The following is an 18,648-nucleotide window of genomic DNA, read 5'->3' as shown; positions in this document are numbered from 1 at the left end:
TGAGATCACTCGTGCCACTACCACTACCTCTTCTTGATCATTTGCAAGAAGGGCTGTGTTATTTGCAAAACGTAGGTCGTTTATTTTTCGGTCATTTATTGAGATTCCATTTTCACATCCTTTAAGCGCTCTTCTTGTAATATGCTTTCCATATATAGTAAATGATTGTGAAGATAGTATATAGCCTTGTCGGACACCTTGTTTTGAATGGAATTCATTTAAGAGTATGTCAATCACTTTAACTGTTTCAGTAGTGTGTTCGTATAGTTCAGTTATAAGTGAAATTAAGTGTTATGGTACGCCTACTTTTTTAAGTATCTGCAATAATTATTGCCAGTTGATCCTCTCGAATCCTGTTAAGAAGGTGTTCTCGAATACCTCTACCTTTGGTAAATCCAGTTTGCTCTTGGGGTTATTTATTTCTCTTTGTAGTAAAGAGAAACTCTTAAACTACTGCTTTAGCCATTTTATTTTCCGTTCAGAGCCTGAACCATCCTATATTAGATCATTCACAAGTGAACACAATTTGGCTGCCTGGTTAATGATTTCGTCAGTTTTGGTCCTATATATGGTCGTTGTTTTTACGATCTTTATTAGGATCTTAGAAGTGTTAGATCAAGGACATATTTCATAGCAATCGTCGTTGGGAATATTCTCATTGTACCTATAATGCAAAGCTAGTCTTTGAAGCTTCATGAATTTATTCCTCGTGTTACTGAAACAGTCTTCAATCCCTCAAGCCACTGCGCCGTTGCCATCTATATCCACTTCAGGATGATTTTATTTCTTTCACAATTTTTTTTGCAAGGTTTCTACACCGTAATATATTTTTTGTGGCCTTGCGGATCATCCCTTCTTCGTTCTAGTCTCAGATGAAGAAATACACTACGAAAAAATTCTACAAGACTTAAAATGAAAAAAGAATTTACCCTTAATTTAAGAAACAAAATGTTTAGCTAACTCAGCTTATTTAACATTTACCTGGATAAATATCTAAATAAATTGATGAGTAGTATGGTGAAAAAGATACATATGATGTAATAGGTAGAATTGAATTACAATTTAAGGCCTCTTAATAAAATTGTAACAAAAAAATAACTTTTTAAGCGTTTCGTATATTCATAGTGCCAATAAAATTTATTTTATTTTCAAAAACAGGATCGCGTTAATCAGAAATCAAATAAATATTCCTTCAGGGCGATACAAATGTATGCGTTTGTTGAAAAGCTATTTTAATGCAATGTTATATTGTCCTATACAATATTGTTTATTTTAGTTAAAGTAGAAATTCATAAATTTTGTAAATAGCTATTTTTATTTTAATCACTTCAATTAATTGGTATTGGAGTATATTTATTTATTTAATGTGGAAGTTTTAATAGAATTTATAATTTTAATTTCAGCAGCACTCACTGGCGTACACCAGAAATATAAACATTATTCACTAGCTACAATAGCTGCGGTATGTTTAATAATAGATAATAAAGAGTGATTTTGGACCGAAAAGAAAATCTTCAGAGATTAGGAGACAAGAATACGCATGTCAATATATAAGAAAGGCATTAATCAAGAATTAAATAACTGAAGAGGAATAACAATATTCAAGATTTTTCCAAGATTTATGAACGAATCTTATCTATAAGATTACAATCAAAGATAGAGGAGACATCATCAAAGAAATAATTGTCAGACATCATTAAAAACTACAGATCCATTACTGAGACAGTAGACTAAAGAGTTTTCATTAAAGAAGTATATCATCATTCCAACATAGGCAGTTTTTATTCTTTTCAATTTAAGGCACCATCCGCTACCAATTTTCTTGCCGTCATAGCCTCATTCTCATTCTGCAGGTATCGGTTTCAATATTTTTTGGGGTCATTTATTCTCTGACATTCTCTTAATATGGCCAAATCGAGTTAATTCTCTTCTTGCAATCTTTTCTGTTATATTTCTTCCCATATCAATTTCATTTCTTAAATCCCCATTTAAAATTTTCCCTTTTGATCTTCGACAAGACAGTGCTCCTTATAAAATATATTTCAGTTGCTAAGAGCTTGTTTGTGTTACCCTTCGGTACATCCCAAACTTGGAAGCCGCAGAGTTTAATACTCTCAACAATGCTTTTATTAATATGTTTCGACGTGGTTTTCTTTATTGATCTGTCCCAGAGATGAGAATTTCGTGTCCGGATAGTCGCTCTGCCTTTGTTAATTGTAGTTGAGATTTCGTTTCCGTCATTTTCTGTTTTATTAAAGATTACTCTTAGATACTTACTTTTCTCTAACTCTATGTTTTTATTTTCTATCGTTTTATGCTTTCTGTGTCTAAAATTACATCTTCTGTTTCGCTGTTTTTGACCACTAGATATATATATATATATATATATATATATATATATATATATATATATATATATATATATATATATATATATATATATATATATATATATATATATATATATATATATATATATATATATATTTAGATATGTTTATAGTAAGGTTTGCGGAAGGTGGCTGCGTATTCTTCTGTTAGTTTTCTTATTATGTAACTTATATAATCTTGATCTTTGGCAATTTCGATTTGATCGTCCACAAAGAATAAACTGAAAAGCATGTTATCTTCTACTCTCAGTCTCATGTTTTTGAATTTTGTATCACATTTGGCCAGATATTTGTCTAAATATATATTAAAGAGAGTAGAAGAAAGGCAACACCCCTGTCTCAATCCTATTTAAAAGGGCGGTGACTCCATTTCCTATTTTAATTCTAGACCGGTTATCTCTATAATAGTTCTGAGTAGCTCCAATCAAAATGAAACTAATTAACTAAATGGGCAAGATATACATATTAAAACTAATGTGTTTCTCTATTCCTCTAGACCCTGTTTTCCAATGCAGTTTTTAGTGTAAATGAATATATTATCACACCATAACTATAAATACATATAGATACTATATGTATTTATAGTGTCTTCTTCAATAAATTGAGAGAAGACATAGGGATTATAGGGACCAGAGAGGCATCCCTAAGAGTAGTGGAGGCTGCAGAGGTAGGAACCTCAGGACGCTCCTTTGAAGTCATCTTTAGAGCTGTGGACCTCCACCTCAGGCTTCTTCTTCTTCTAGTGCCTATCCTCTATGGATATTGGCTACCACAATGGCTCATCGTATTTGATTAGCAGCTATTCGAAATAGGTCTGTGGTGGTCATACCTGTCCACTGTCTCAAATTCTTAAGCCAGGATATTCGGCGGCGTCCTGGTCCTCTATGTCCTTCTATTTTTCCTTCTAGTATCAATAGTGGGATTCTATATTTATTTTCATTTCTCAATATATGTCCGAAGTATGCTAACTTTCTTTCTTTAATGGATTTTAAGACTTCAGGTTCTTTTTGTAAACGTTGCATTACTGCGTCGTTAGTTATATGATGTACATATGATATTCTGAGCATGCGACGATAGCACCACATCTCGAAAGACTACAACCGTCTGCAAGACGCATCAGTGAGTGTCCATGCCTCTGCTCCATACATAAGAACAGAAAACACATAACAATTAAGGATTTTAAGTCGGAGATGTAGATTCAAGGTTAAATTGCAGCGAACTTTCTTCATCTGTTGGAAGGCACTCCTTGCTTTTTCGATCCTACATTAAATCTCGTATGAGTGATCCCAGTTTTCGTCTTCTTATTATTAAGTTTCATTCCATATTTTCCACCGATGTTAACTACTTGATCGTCTTTGTTATCCTTCAGCACTATCGGCAACAAGGACAGTGTCGTCTGCATATCTTAGATTATTTATTACTTCACCGTTAACAATCACGCGATCAGTCGTTTCTCCCAAAGCATCTCGGAATAGATGTTCAGAGTACGCATTAAACAGCAAAGGCGAGAGTATGCAACCTTGTCGTACTCCTCTTTGTATTGGGATTTCATCGGATAATTGATTGTCTACTCGAATCTTGGCTACTTGTTTCCTATAGAGATTGGATATTATTGTTATATCCTTGTCATCGATGTTTGCGATTCGCAAAGTTTCAATAAGCCTCTCATGCTGTACTTTGTCAAATGCCTTTTCGAAGTCAATGAAACAGGCAAAGACATCTATAAAAACATCTCTTGCTCGTTGTATCAATACTTGTATGCTAAAAAGTGCTTCTCTTGTGCCAAGACCGCTGCGAAATCCAAATTGTACATCAGCAATACCCTCCTCCAATTTCTTGTATATGCGAGCATGGATTATGTTTAATATTTTAAGTAAGTGGTTCATGAGGCTAATGATTCGGTGTTTTGCTTTTTTTTGACAGTGGTATAAATATGGACATGTACCAATCTATTGGTAAAGTTCCTGTTTCATATATACGGTTAAATAATTCATAATGTCAAGTTGATTATCTTCTGTCAATTTCAATACCTCAGCATATATTCCATCAGGCCCTGGCGCTTTGTTGTTTTTTAGACGACTTATAGAAGATCTTACTTCTGATTTTGTTATTGTTGGTCCATTTTCGACGTTGAATGCGTATTGAATAGTATGTTTTCATCTTTATCAAACAGTGCAGTGGGCATTGTTGTTCTATATATTCCTGCCATTTCTTTGATCTTCCTGTGCATATTGAATATATCATGTTTTTTCTGTAGGATCTCTATTTCTAAGCATTTCTCTAACAGCCAAAATTCTTTTGCTAATTTTATTTCTTTAAGTACCATTTTGTGGTGTTAATTGTACTTTTTTGCGTCTTTATTCTTAAACTCTCTTCTTTGCTCCATAAGCTCTAAAATTTGATGTGTCATCCATGGTTGTTTTATTTGTCTTTCCTGTTTGATGTTGTTTATTGTTGTTGTTACTAATACATCTTTGATCTCGTTCCACATTGTATCTATATCTTTCCTATTATGTATTCCACCTCATGTTGGAGAAGTATAAACGCGAAGAAAGGAGGACGGGAAAGCAGAAGTTGATCATGAAGGGAAGCGGAAAATCTTACACCGAGTTGTTCAAACAAATCAAGGCTAGCGTAGACAGCAAGAAGAAGTAGATTAGTGTCCAAAGTGCTACGAAGACCAGGGGCGAAGACCTCATCCTCAAAGTAGCAGAAAAAGAACAAGCCGAGCAAAGCGAAGCGTAGCGAAGCGTAGCGAAGCGTAGCTGAAGAAGACTATTGTGGCCCGTACAGAGGAAAACACGGTAAAGAACGTCCGGGGCTATTAAGTCCAGGTGTACATATTTGACATAGATGGAGATGTCACAAAGGAAGAAATCCTGAGGCAGGTGTAGAGATATACCGGCAGCAGGGGGCCTAATGACGTCAAACTCGTCTTTATAAGAAAAATAGAGACGGAACACAAAGGTCACGGTCAGACTGACGCAGATCGCAGCCAAGGAGGCACTGAAAAAAGAACATATACCCATCGATTAGAACTCGTGAAAGATACGAGAGAGACTACATATCCAGCGGTGCATGCAGTTCGGGCATAGTAAAATCGACTGCAAAGGAGAAAACAGTCACAAGGTCACCAGACACGGGAATGCAGTAACCAGAAGGCTTTTTGCCTAACTGTTAAAGAATCCGGGCACAAAGTCGACATCTTACGATGCCCGGAGTATAGGGCATGAGTGGGTGGAGAAAAGAGTGGATAACCTAGGACCGCGTACGGGTAAGTAAAAGAGTCTAGAAATATTTGGACGAGGGCTGCTCGCGACGTTGCAGAGGCACTCGCACGAAGGGAAGGATATGATATGCTCCTCTTTCAGGAGCCCAATGTAAAGTTGGTCTCTCGACAAATGATCATTAAAGATAGGAAATCTGACGTGGCCGTATACGTGGTGAATCGAGGAGTTGGCATCACCATATACTCTGTTAAGAATGGGTATGTTAAGGTACATGGTCGTATATAATTGGTATGTTTTACCCTTCGAAATATCATTAACATCCCGCTTCGAGTATATGAAGAGTACATTGACTCGATTATGTGGGAGGCTAGGACGGAGACTGTACTGGTCGTCATAGCTGGTGACCTGAATGCAAAGGATCGTCCATGGAACCTACGAGTACAAGATGGCAGTTTGAAATACCTATCAGAATTGATCCACGCCGTGGGGCTTACCGTGCAAAATGGCGGTAAGGCACCTACATTCGTGAGAGGTAATAGTGAATCCGTTCAGGACATCTTAGTGGTTTTACCGCCATTTTTTAACAGGGTCGTAAGTTGGACTGTTTTGGAGGAAGAATCGCTCAGCTTACACAAGTATGTGAGTTTTGAAATAGCGAGCAAAAAGCAGAAACACAAAGATGGGGATATCAATCTAAAGAGATGTTTAAATCAGGAGGTTTTGGTAGATGCTTTTGGCTTGATTGGTCCGGGATGCGAGGATGTGAGTTGATTAAGGGTCTGATTGCGGTAAAGGAATTGTCTTGTGTAAGCTCAAATGGGACGTATAAAACGAAAAAACCATACTGATAGAACGAGATGCTTGAACATCTAAACATAAATTTTATGAGAGTAAGAAAAAAGTGTAAGAGTTTAAGAAAAGTGCCAGCAATAGATTTGGAAGAGCGAATAAATGAATTAAAGCTAATGAGTTGAGCTAATAAGTAGAGCTAATGAGCTAATGAATGAATACAGGAATGAGATAAGAAGATCTAAGAAAAAAAGGTGAAGTAACCTGCTTGATGATATCGAAAAAGATATCTGGGGCTAGGGCTTCAAGATTGTCAGTACCGAATTGAAGGGAAAAAATACACTCTACCCCCTGCCTTAGGAGGAGAAACTCCGTTTAATACGGAAAAACTCTTTTCTCTGGTGGAGGATAGGCGCGAAAGAGTTATTAGTTTCGTAGAGGCGGAACTTCTTACTAAGTTGGACCTCGGTGAGGCCCTTGGACAGATAAAAATTCGAAAGGTACCTGGCATAGACGAAATCATGCCGAAGACAGTAAAACTCGCGGCTCTAAGATACCCGGAGGATTTCTTGAGATTGCTAAACAAACTGCTTGAACAACAGCAGTTTCCAACACAGTTGAAAGATGCTAAGATTGTCCTTATCCCGAAAGGAAGAAGTAGAGGTGACGAGCCGATTCGGCCAATTTGTCTTCTTAATTCGATAGCTAAATTTTACGAGCAGCTTGTGAAACGCCGCCTTGAGCAAGAGCTGAAAGAAAAGCATGTGCAGAGCGACCGCCAATATGGTCTTAGGGCCAAAACGTCCACCATAGATGCGGTCACAGAAGTAACCTCTTTAGTCACACAGAATACAAAGAGATAGTTGGCTCTCATCCTGCTTATCGTCAATAATGCCCTTACCATGGAATCATATGAAAAAATTATGTCCAGGCTGAGAGAATTGGGCGTTAGTGAGTACTTGGTCAGTCAACGTAATTAACAGATACTTTACTGACAGGTCCATAAGGGGAAAAAACCAGCATTAGTTTGTCGCAGGGTGCTCCGCAGGGTTCAGTACTAGGTCTCACTCTGTGGAATGTACTGTACAACCCGATGTTGAAGCTAGAGATGCACTGGGTATGCACACTTGTAGCTTATGCCGATGATCTTGCACTGGTTGCAAAGGCGAATCAGATTAGTAGGTGGATCAGAGATAACTATCTACAACTAGCACCTTAAAAAATTAAGGTGGTAGTTCGCAAATGAAGCCGGGACAAATCCTCTCTTTGCTTTATGGTGCAAGGTTTGGAGGTTGCACCGCTTTCGCCCACATTTTTAACTGCCAGAGATGGGCAAATGAGAGGGGAGACTTCGAGTGGCAAATGAGTTTTAGGCTGGATGAAAGAAAGGTGGTAAACATAATGATGAGAGAAGTACACTGTCTGATCTCTGGGGCAATAAAGAAGAAGAAGCAGTAGGACAGAGGAGGAAATTGAACCCGGGATTTTAAATCTTGTTTTTTTTTTCTCGAGAACCAAAAACCGATAAGTACCAAAATTAGTTATGGCCTCACGGAAATATTTTTGTTCTTTTGATTTCTTTTGCTAACAGGCAATTCTTAAACAATTATTTTTGATTTACGGTGATAGGTTTGGTTATTTGTAAGTTTTTCGTTAATATAATATAGTTATTCTTTTTTAAAGAACCGGTTAATATAAGGATTTTATTTGTTTATTGAGTGGCAAGACCAATACTCTGGAACGGTAGGCCGGAACACGGATAATTGGCCAGTACCCTGGGGTCTTCTGGCCTAGTATCCTACTAGGCCAAAAGATGCCAGGGTATCTTGGTCCGTGACCTTAGATGTCTGTCAGAAAAAGATTCCCCACCCCCCCCCCCCCGTTGCCTGCCAGAATTCAATGGATACCTTCTTAGGCCTTTACTAGAATCTGGCAATACGGCAATTAAAAAAAAAAAAAATGTCCTTTATATATAATGCCATATCCTCTTGATTTTGACTACTTTATTAAAAAAAAACAGTTTCTGTAATGGCTGCAAATTAGTAATAGTAGTAAGAGCACATTCCTTGATACATATTTTTCACTATACCTTTGGCATCTTTAGAGAGATATCAAATATTTCGCTTGTGTTCCACGTAGAAAATAGTGTAAATCTTTTAATTGATAAAAATCTTCTTCTGCTGGTCCTTCAACCAATGCTCAGAATCATTGTTCTTTCAAGGACGCCACATTTTAAAAGTATTTACCGACGTAATGTCTTTAGTTAAAGAATTTTCACTACAACAAGCACGCGTAACTCAACCTACCAAAGGCTAAATTTAAAATATAACTGAATAATATTTTTTTTTTCACAACTATTGCAGTAATAAGTGATACTATAAAAACGTGTTATATTTATGACTTCAAACTTTCCAATTCGGGTAAAGTGATTAGCAGACTAAACATTACGCTCTCTTAGTAAATGGTCGTCTATACAAACAATTACCTTCGTAAAAAATATTTTGTCGGGTTGTTTATAATTCCATTCATCGCTGTTATCGGTAATACGACTCAGGGATTAAAAGCTTAAACAAGTAGCCGTGATAATCACGCCACGTTTGTATTATACGTGGCACACTTATGCATATTATGAAGAACACAAATTTTTCAACTTTTTTAATCATTTTATCTCCGAAATATGAACCTTGGAAGAAAACGTATAGAGATATTTTTTATAGATAGTTGGAGAAACTATAATTTTTGCCCAATTTATTTTAATAGTAAAACTTTGTAAATTTTAATAGTAAAACCGGTTTTCTAAAAAAAGCAAAAAAATCTATTTTTGCGACCTTTAACCACAAATAACTTTTTTACAATGAAATTGATAGAAATTTCTCATATTTTATTTCTAATGACGTTCCTAACATTCGTGTTATAACTTATTTTTGGCCTTATGCTAATTTTTGTAGACTTCCCTATTTTTTTGACTAACTTGACCGGGCCATTATATCCCTTAATAACAAAATCGATGTTTCTCTAAGTTTGCTTTAAAAATTTATTAAAGAGATTTTAAGTGAATTGTTTTAAATGAGCCACCCAGTATACATCAAGAAGGTTAAAATATAATATTGAATTTTCCTTATTATATGTAAATTTACGAAAGGAATAATGTCATAATATCATAAGTCGCTTGTTTTGTTTGGTAACAATTTTTTACTAATTCTAAATTAAACTATTAATAGCTTTAAGATCTACTTACTCGTATAAAAAAATAGACCATAAAAAATATGTTAAAGGCAAGGTCGATTTGTTGGGTAATATTGGAGCTCCATTCTTGGCAACGTTCTACCTTTTCACTGAAAAACAAAATCACAGTGTTAATTAATGTAAAATTACAGACCACTAGGTTATATTAAACAGTAAATATAAAGCTTTAATTATATGGTTAGATTTAATTTATGGGTACAATGTAATGCGTGTAGTGTAACTGTTATATTTTACGTCACATATACTCGTATAAATGAAGAAGTGATGATGTAAATCAAAATACTCGTATGTATTTCCAATTTTTAAATCTGCTCCTTTCTGCTGCTACAAGTTAAAATTTTAGTATTTGAAAATTTGAAAATTATTTCCCTGTGGTATCCAGTTCTCGCTACTTAATTTACATCAAACTTTGTCAGGTGCTCAGGTGCTTCATTATTTTTTTTATTTTATTAAATCATTTTAGGATTTTAAATTGTACCTTTTTCTTTAAATGTTCTGATCTGCCTACTACCTACTAACTATTCTGATGTTTTGGCAAAGCTGTTCTGACGTCGTAAATCTGGAATGACGTGCAATCATTTTTATATGACAAAATCTAAATAAAAAATAAATGATAAAATTTTTTAAACTTTATTCAATTTTAAAAATATAGAAAACATAGTATTTAGCTTTGCGCTAGTTGACTATACCGTTTACTGTAACATCTTCTTACGATGTTAGGCTAATAAATATATTTCAACATTTTTTGGAAAGCACCTTTTTACAAACATTTGGAGTTGACACCTCTAGTTGATATAGGTGTAGCATTATTATGTTGTTAATCTTTTTACAGTACTTTTAGCTGATAATATATATATATATATATATATATATATATATATATATATATATATATATATATATATATATATATATATATATATATATATATATTCCGACACCTTCCGACTCCTAACCGACATTCTTCTCTATTTAACCATAGCCCTGGAGGGATTTCTCTTTCCTCTAGTTTTTTTTTCAATTCCCTCTCTCCAGTTTTTTCTCCGCCTTCCTCCTTTTCTTCTTCCTTGTGGTGTCCACGTCAAAATCTGTTTCGGAATCCTGTCATCTGGCATTCTCTGTACATGGCCGTACCATATTAACTGTTTTGTTTTTATTTCATCAACTATTGTATGCATGATCCCATCATTTCTCGTATTCTTTCATTTGGTATCCGATCTCTTCGTGATTTGCCTGCTGCTCTTCTCCAGAAGTCCATTTCTGTTGCTAGTAACAGTTTCTCTGTTCTTTGTTTAATTGGCCAAACTTCACTGCCATATGTGATTACACTTTTAAGTATGGTGTTGTATATGAGTTGTTTGTTCGCTTTAAATATTGTTTGGTCCCACAGAATGCCGTTCATCATGGATATGGCTTTTCTTCTTGTTGAGAAGTTGAGAGTTGATCGTGTTGTAAACATCACGACAACTAACCTCAATTAGTGTAAGATGCAGAACAACAATTCTTTTTCTGTATTTTGTACTAATTTTGTTTATTGTAGCACCCTGATGATGCAAATAAAGATTTGCGAAAGCTTGGTTTACTAAAAAGAGTACTTCTTTGTCCTATCTTCCGCTGCACACCCAAATATTTGAGTTTTGTATTCTATTTGATCAGCGTTGATGACAAGCGTTTATCGCTTTTTCAGTATATATATATATATATATATATATATATATATATATATATATATATATATATATATATATATATATATAATGAAAAAAAGAGACATCATTGACTTAACTTCTGAGAATTCATTTTTAACAACTTCTCTAGTAAACAACAAGTTTTATATAATAGAACTTTTCATAAAACCAAATTAGTAAATACTAACAAAATATAATAGTTTATTCAATCTTGAGCTGAACTTGAAGCTAAAGACAAAGCCGAGTTGTATTAATAACCTTTCTAATGTAGCTTTACCAGATGATATTTCTATATTTTTGTCTTTGGGTGCTAAGTTCAGTATAGAACCTATCGTAGGGAAAGAAGATATCCCTATCAAGGATATGTTGGCTGACGTTAAAACAATTATGCATTATGTCACTGATGCGCAGCAGACGTTCTCATTCTCATAGCTAAATCTACGTACATCATAACTGACTATTTACATAAAAACAACAACAAAAATAACTTTAATTTTTTCAGAACTATGTTACATAAAACTCGTAAGTTTCTTAGTGAAAATACTAACATTATTGTCATGCCTTCAGACAAATGTAATGTAACTGTAGTTCTGAAAAAGCAAAGATATTTAGAACTATGTCTCGAATTTCTTAATTCTGATAATGTATATCAGATATTTAAACAGAGATCCAACTAATACTATTCAAACCAAATGTAACAACCTCATCAAGGATTTATGCAGTTCAGGACAAATAGATGATGTTACAAAGAAAAAAATTAACCGTTTATAAGGGAGTTATATCTAAATTTTACGCTTTACCTAAGATTAATAAACCACATCTGTCAGTGCTTCCCATCATTGCATGTATTGGTGCTCCTACTAATTTATTAGCATCCTTTTTGACTGAGATTTTGACCAATGCATATGTCTCTAATGAAAACTACATTAAAAATTCATTCGATGTTTTTAATAACTTCAATAACTATCAGTTACCTGAAGGCTATGTTATTGTCAGTATGGATGTAGTCTCATTGTTCACTAATGTACGTCTAGATGCAGCTCTAATAGCTATTAAAAATAATTGGAATTTAATTAGTTCTTATTGCAATATTAGCTTGGAATATTTCAAAAAACTCATCTCATTTCTTTTCAACAACACCTATTTCACTTTCAATAATACTGTGTTGAGACAAACACAAGGAACTCCTATGGAAGGTACTATCTCTCCCATTTTGGCCTGTTATGTGATGGATCATTTACTGGATATGGTGATCCCAGAATTGTCCTTTTATATTTCTTTTGTAAAAAAGTATGTGGATGACTTACTCCTTGCTATTCCTAGTAATGGTTCCACAGAAATTCTACAGGTATTTAACAGTTATAACCCTCTACTACATTTCACAATCGAACATGAGGATGATCTATGCTCAGTCCTCTTTCTTGATACCCGGTTCATCAGAACCCATAACAACTCCTTGATAATCGACTGGCATAGAAAACCTCATAGCTCTGGACGTTTTCTTAACTATTGGTCATATCATCGTCATTCAATAAAAATCAATTTGCTGAAGCAAATGAAGACTAGAATTAAAGCTATGATTGATCCTTCTTTCCATCAGAAGAACCTAAAAATCCTTTCTAACCTTTTTATCGACAATTCGTACCCAAAACGCCTAGTCACCAAGATATTATTCATTTTGACCCCTAACATAGTACGCCAAAATGATGAGTTGCAAATTACTGTCACAAGCGGAGAACCGAATGCCAATTGCTTATATACTTCTTTAAAATATGTTAAAGACATAACACCCAGACTGGCAAGATTGTTCAAAGATATTACCAACTTAAAAATAGCCTTTAAAACCTAATTAACTTCAAGATCTATATTTTCTAAGGTTAAAGATAAGAATAACATTAAGGATTATTTCAACGTTGTCTACCAAATTCCATGTAATAACTCTAATTTGGTATATGTGGGACAAACCTGACGCAATTTAGGTAGTCGTTTAATTAGTCACCTGAGTGATAGCAGATTATATCCTGAAAGATCTGCTCTTGCGCAACATGTTAACAAAGAACATCATAAAATGAATTATGAATCGGTCAGAGTTTTAACTACAGAGTCCAACTATACTAAAAGACTGTTCTTAGAAATGGCATTCATTTCTCAGAATGACGATGCAATGAACAAAAGGTGTGATATAAATCAATTAAGCACTATTTACTCCTACCTATTATATTTGGATAACCATTCTCTATTCCAATGATGTCTCAACAACTGATTCATTGTAATGTTCCAACTTTCAGTCTATCTTAAAGTATTTAGTATACAGTTTTGGTTTTTTAACTTCAAGTAACTTTCTGGTAAATTTTTATGTGTATTCTATCAGTAGTAGTACTTCATAAGAAAAAGAAAAAATAAAAGTGGTGTCATTTGCAATGTCCAGAAATGACATTTACTCTTAATTTCACAAATCACAGTTGGCCGGCACACTTGGCTTTTAAACTGTTTTTAATTATCTTTTTCTTATGTGTCAGTGAAAAAATAATTTGTCAATTTGATCTTTTACACCATATATTTTTTAATATTTAACTTAATCAATGAGTGGTGCGTAAAATTGTCACCTGTAAGTAGAACATCCACGAAAGACAAATCTCAATAACGTAAGTTAAAAAAACCTTTACACCTTTTAATATATTTTTCGGGGATGCTGTACTAACAGTTGCACTTTATTTCAGTTTTTCCTGATGACGAAAATAAACATTTTCGAAAGCTTGAAACTTAGTTAAAAGAGTACACTTATTTCACCGCTGCGTATCCCAATAAATCTCAAAGATTCGTTATATATATATATATATATATATATATATATATATATATATATATTCGCTCTTTTTACCTTAAGAAGGTTCATATGCGCCTGCTAAGTGACATTTTAGATTGCTGTCAACTTACGAGCCTTTCATTTATGTATTTTCAGTGAATCGGACAATTGTTGAAATATTGATATCAACTAAACATAATTTAAATATTAGTACTATATAATATATCATTTACAGTAAGTTAAGGTTGATACAATGTAAACTACCAATTGTATTTACTTTAGGAACAAAATAAAGTGTCTTAACTGAGGACTCTACTGGTTAGTTTCATTTAAAAGTTTTAACAGGTTATGATGGCCCAGATTAATTTTTCCGTTTGTAAATAGATACACGTTATATACTAGTGAGTGTTAAGGTTTAAAATGGCAGTGAATTACATGTCTACAGTACCAAAGTTGTTAGGCCGTGAAAATTACGATGATTGGGCTTTCGCAGTGTAAAATTACCTTGTTCTAGAAGGTTTGTCAACGTGTCTAGACGGAACTGAAACCGAAGTAGATAATCAAGAAAAAGCTAAAGCCAAGTTAGTTCTTTTGCTTAATCTATCGTTATATATACATATAAGATAAGCAAAAACCGCGAAATAAATTTGGGACGCTTTAAAAAAGTTGTTTGATGACTTGGGGTACGTGAGAAAAATTGGTTTATTGATAAGTCTAATTTTAACGTGATTGGATGATTGCAGTTCAATGGCAAGTTATGTGAACCAAATAGTTGAAAAAGGACAAAAATTAAGTGGAACTGTTTTTAAAATTGACGAGTGGATAGGTTCGCTATTTTTGGTGGGATTACCTGAGCGTTTTTCACCAATGATATTAAAACGATTAAAACAAAACTGCTGAGCATATAAAGTGATGTTGATAAAACTGGTAGTGCGTTTGCAAGTGGTAGTAGTAACAAAACCAGAACCAATCACAACAGACAGTTTAAAAATAGCACCAATTACAGAAGAAGTGATGACGGCGTAAATGACAAGAGAGATAGAGATCTGTGAAAAATCTGATGTTATCATTGTAAACAAATCGGACATTATAAAATTAAATGTCCAAAATTGAAAACATCCGAAAAATATGCGTTTAGTGCGGCGTTTCTCAATGGAAACTTTAAGAAAACTAAGTGGTATGTGGACTCGGGAGCTAGTGTTCATTTAACGCCAAATAAAGACTGGATTAAAAATAAAAGAGTTAAGATAAGAGTTAACAATAAGAACGAATTTTGGAGGTGAACCAACGGAAATGATCCAGATTCTACGAGGCGTTAGACAAGGTTGTATACTTTCACCTATATTATTTAATCTATATTCAGAGGAAATATTTAGTGAAGCCTTGGAAAAATGCGAACATGGAATACTTCTAAATGGAGAACGCCTAAACAACATCCGTTATGCAGACGACACCGTTATTTTTGAAGACAGTTTGAACAGTTTACAGCAATTGATAAACAAAGTAAATGAAGTAAGTGAAAGATTTGGACTTCAAGTAAATATAACAAAAACTAAATTTATGATCATCAGCAAAAATAAAGTTAGAGACGCTCAACTACTTATCAATAATACACCAGTGGACCGAGTAAAACAGTATAACTATCTTGGAACAACAGTAAATGAACAATGGGATCATTCACAGGAAATAAAATGTAGAATAGAGAAGGCTAGGAGTGCATTCAATAACATGGCCAAACTCTTTAAAAGCCACAATCTTAATCTGGAGATAAAAGTAAGGCTCCTACGATGTTATATCTTCTCAATATTGTATTACGGAGTTGAATCCTGGACACTAACTGAAGCAATGGAGAAAAAACTTGAAGCCTTCGAGATGTGGCTATACAGGCGAATTCTAAGGATATCATGGACAGACAAGATAACCAACGAGACCGTATTACGAAGAGTGGGCAAAGAAAGAGAGGTGATGTATACCATTAAAAGGAGAAAGTTGGAATATCTCGGACATATAATGAGAAACAGCACTAAATACAGATTACTGAAGGTAATCCTACAGGGTAAAGTATTCGGAAAGCGAGGAATTGGGAGAAGGAGAATATCATGGTTGAAGAACCTGAGGAAATGGTTCTCCACAACAACAACGAATCTATTTAAAGCATCAGTCAATAAAATAATTATAGCCAGAATGATTGCCAATATTCGGAACGAATAGGCACTGAAAGAAGAAGAAGTGATACATGTGATATTATAGTTGTTAACAAGAATATAGTCAAAGTAAAGTGTTCAAGTGATTTGGATTTAACAACTGTTATTGGTGAGAATAATTTTAATATTGTAGGTCAAAATGTTCTTTGTGTTCCAAAACTTACAACTAACCTTTTATCTGTCAGTAAATTAATAGAGAATGGAAATTAAATTAAATTTGAAAATCATTGTTGCAAAATATTTAACAAAAATTCTAAGCTAATCGCAAAGGCTGACTTAATAAATGGTGTGTACAAATTGAATATTAAGGTTAATAAAGATTTTGAAAATTATTTATTTGTCAATGGCGAAACATGGCATAAAAGGTTTGGCCATATAAACAATGTTTATTTAAATAAAATTAAAGATGAAATAATAGATGGACTGAATGTGACTGGGGAAATTGACACTACAAAACAAAACTGTATAGTTTGTTGTGAGGGCAAACAAACACGATTACCGTTTCCACAGCAAGGTAACAGAGCCAGTAGTTTATTGGAGATTATACACACTGATGTATGTGGACCTATGGAGAACAGATCATTACAGACAATGGTGGAGAATTTTGAAAGATATTTAGGTGTAAATGGTATTATACATCAAAAAACCAATCCCTACACTCCTGAACAAAATGGAGTATCTGAACGTTTGAATAGGACAATTGTCGAAAATGCAAAGTGTCTTTTGTTTGATGCCAAGCTTAAGAATGTTTTTTGGGGTGAGGCTGTAGACCCAGCTGTTAAAAAGTAGATCTTTGACTTCTAGTTTAAATAAAACACCGCACCGTTTGAAATGTAGACAGATAGTAAACCTGATGTTAGTGGCCTTCGAATAATTGGCAGCAATGTGATGGTACATGTTCCAAAAGAAAAAAGGTCAAAGTGGGAGAAAAAAGGCTATTTTGCAAATTTTGGTAGGGTATGCTGAAAATACAAAAGCATACAGGGTGTATAATCTAACCACCAAAGAAATTGTAGTAAGCAGAGATGTAAAAATTATGAAAGACACAAAAAAGTTTGAAGTAATTCATCTTGATTTCAAAGATGAACGTGAGGCAAAAGAAACTCTAGTTTCAGTGGGGAAACAAAACAAAGATAATTTTAAAACTGAGTCTAAAGATAATGATAGTATTTTTAGTGACGAAGAATCTAGCTACTATGAAGAAGATAACTTAAGTGATAAAGACTTTGAAGTGCCTAATTCACCTGAACCATTACAAGAAGTACACAGAAAGTCAGAACGAGTAAGAAAAAGAAAACACTTTAGTGAATATGTTACATTTATGTGTGCGGAGACAAGTGACATAGATGATGTACCGTTAACAGTCTCTAATGCATTACAACGTCCTGATGGAGCAAAGTGAAGAGAAGCCATGATGGATGAAATCCAATCTTTCCGTGACAACAATGCATGAGATGTGGTAGATGTGCTGAAAAATGGTAGTGTAATTGATAATAAGTGAGTGTTTAAGTTAAAGTGTAATAGCGAAAATAAAGTTACATATGGCTAGAGATTTTAATCAAAGGGAATATATAGACTATACAGAAACTTTTGCTCCAATAATAAGACATTCTTCTTTAAGGTTGCTTTTTTCGCTTTCTGTAAAATTAGCTTTGGATATTACTTATTTAGATGTTAAAACAGCATTTCTAAATGGTAATTTAAAAGAGAAATATACATGCAATCACCAGATGGTTTTGATTTAGCAAGAAACAAATGTTTAAAATTAAATAAGGCTATTTATCGGCTTAAACAGTCTTCTAGGGCATGGAATTATGAAGTAAATAATGTTTTGGAAAATATTAATTATAAGAAATCAAAACATGAACTTTGTCTCTATATAAAAAGAGAAAATAATAAAATTACAGTTGTAGCAGTATATGTAGATGATTTTTTTGTGTTCTCAAATGATGAACGTGAAACAAGTAGACTAAAAAATGAGCTGAAGAGTAAATTTGTTATTAAAGATTTGGGTAGAATTAAGGAATCTTTAGGTATGCAAATAGATTTTGATCCAAATAATGGTTCCAGTGCTTTTAATCAGAAAAACTATATTATCCAGTTGTTAAAGAGATTTAACATGAGTGATGCCAAAGGAGTTAAAACTCCAATTGAACCAAAGTTATCTTTAACAATGGATGATAGTAACAATTGTATTAGAGATAAATTTTCTTATCAGATACTAATTGGTAGTTTGATGTATTTATCTGTTTTAAGCAGACCAGATATATCATTTGCAGTCAGTTTCATGAGTCA

At 33.8% G+C, this 18,648-nt stretch overlaps 1 protein-coding gene across 2 annotated transcripts in view; it reads right to left on the bottom strand.

Moving 5' to 3' along the window:
- The window catches only part of slo (calcium-activated potassium channel slo), a 535,662-nt gene that overhangs the window by 437,943 nt on the left and 79,071 nt on the right, over window positions 1–18,648 (bottom strand). For both annotated transcript variants that reach the window (XM_072540708.1, XM_072540706.1), the window contains exon 3: window positions 9,648–9,744. In XM_072540708.1, the coding sequence (XP_072396809.1) occupies window positions 9,648–9,744 (97 nt within the window). The remainder of the gene's footprint in view (window positions 1–9,647; window positions 9,745–18,648) is intronic.

The sequence above is a fragment of the Diabrotica undecimpunctata genome, chromosome 8, assembly GCF_040954645.1.
Source record: "Diabrotica undecimpunctata isolate CICGRU chromosome 8, icDiaUnde3, whole genome shotgun sequence".
Classification (NCBI taxonomy): Eukaryota; Metazoa; Arthropoda; class Insecta; order Coleoptera; family Chrysomelidae; genus Diabrotica; species Diabrotica undecimpunctata.
The sequence above is the reverse complement of the archived record's forward strand: the minus strand, read 5'-3'. Positions and strand labels throughout refer to the sequence as shown.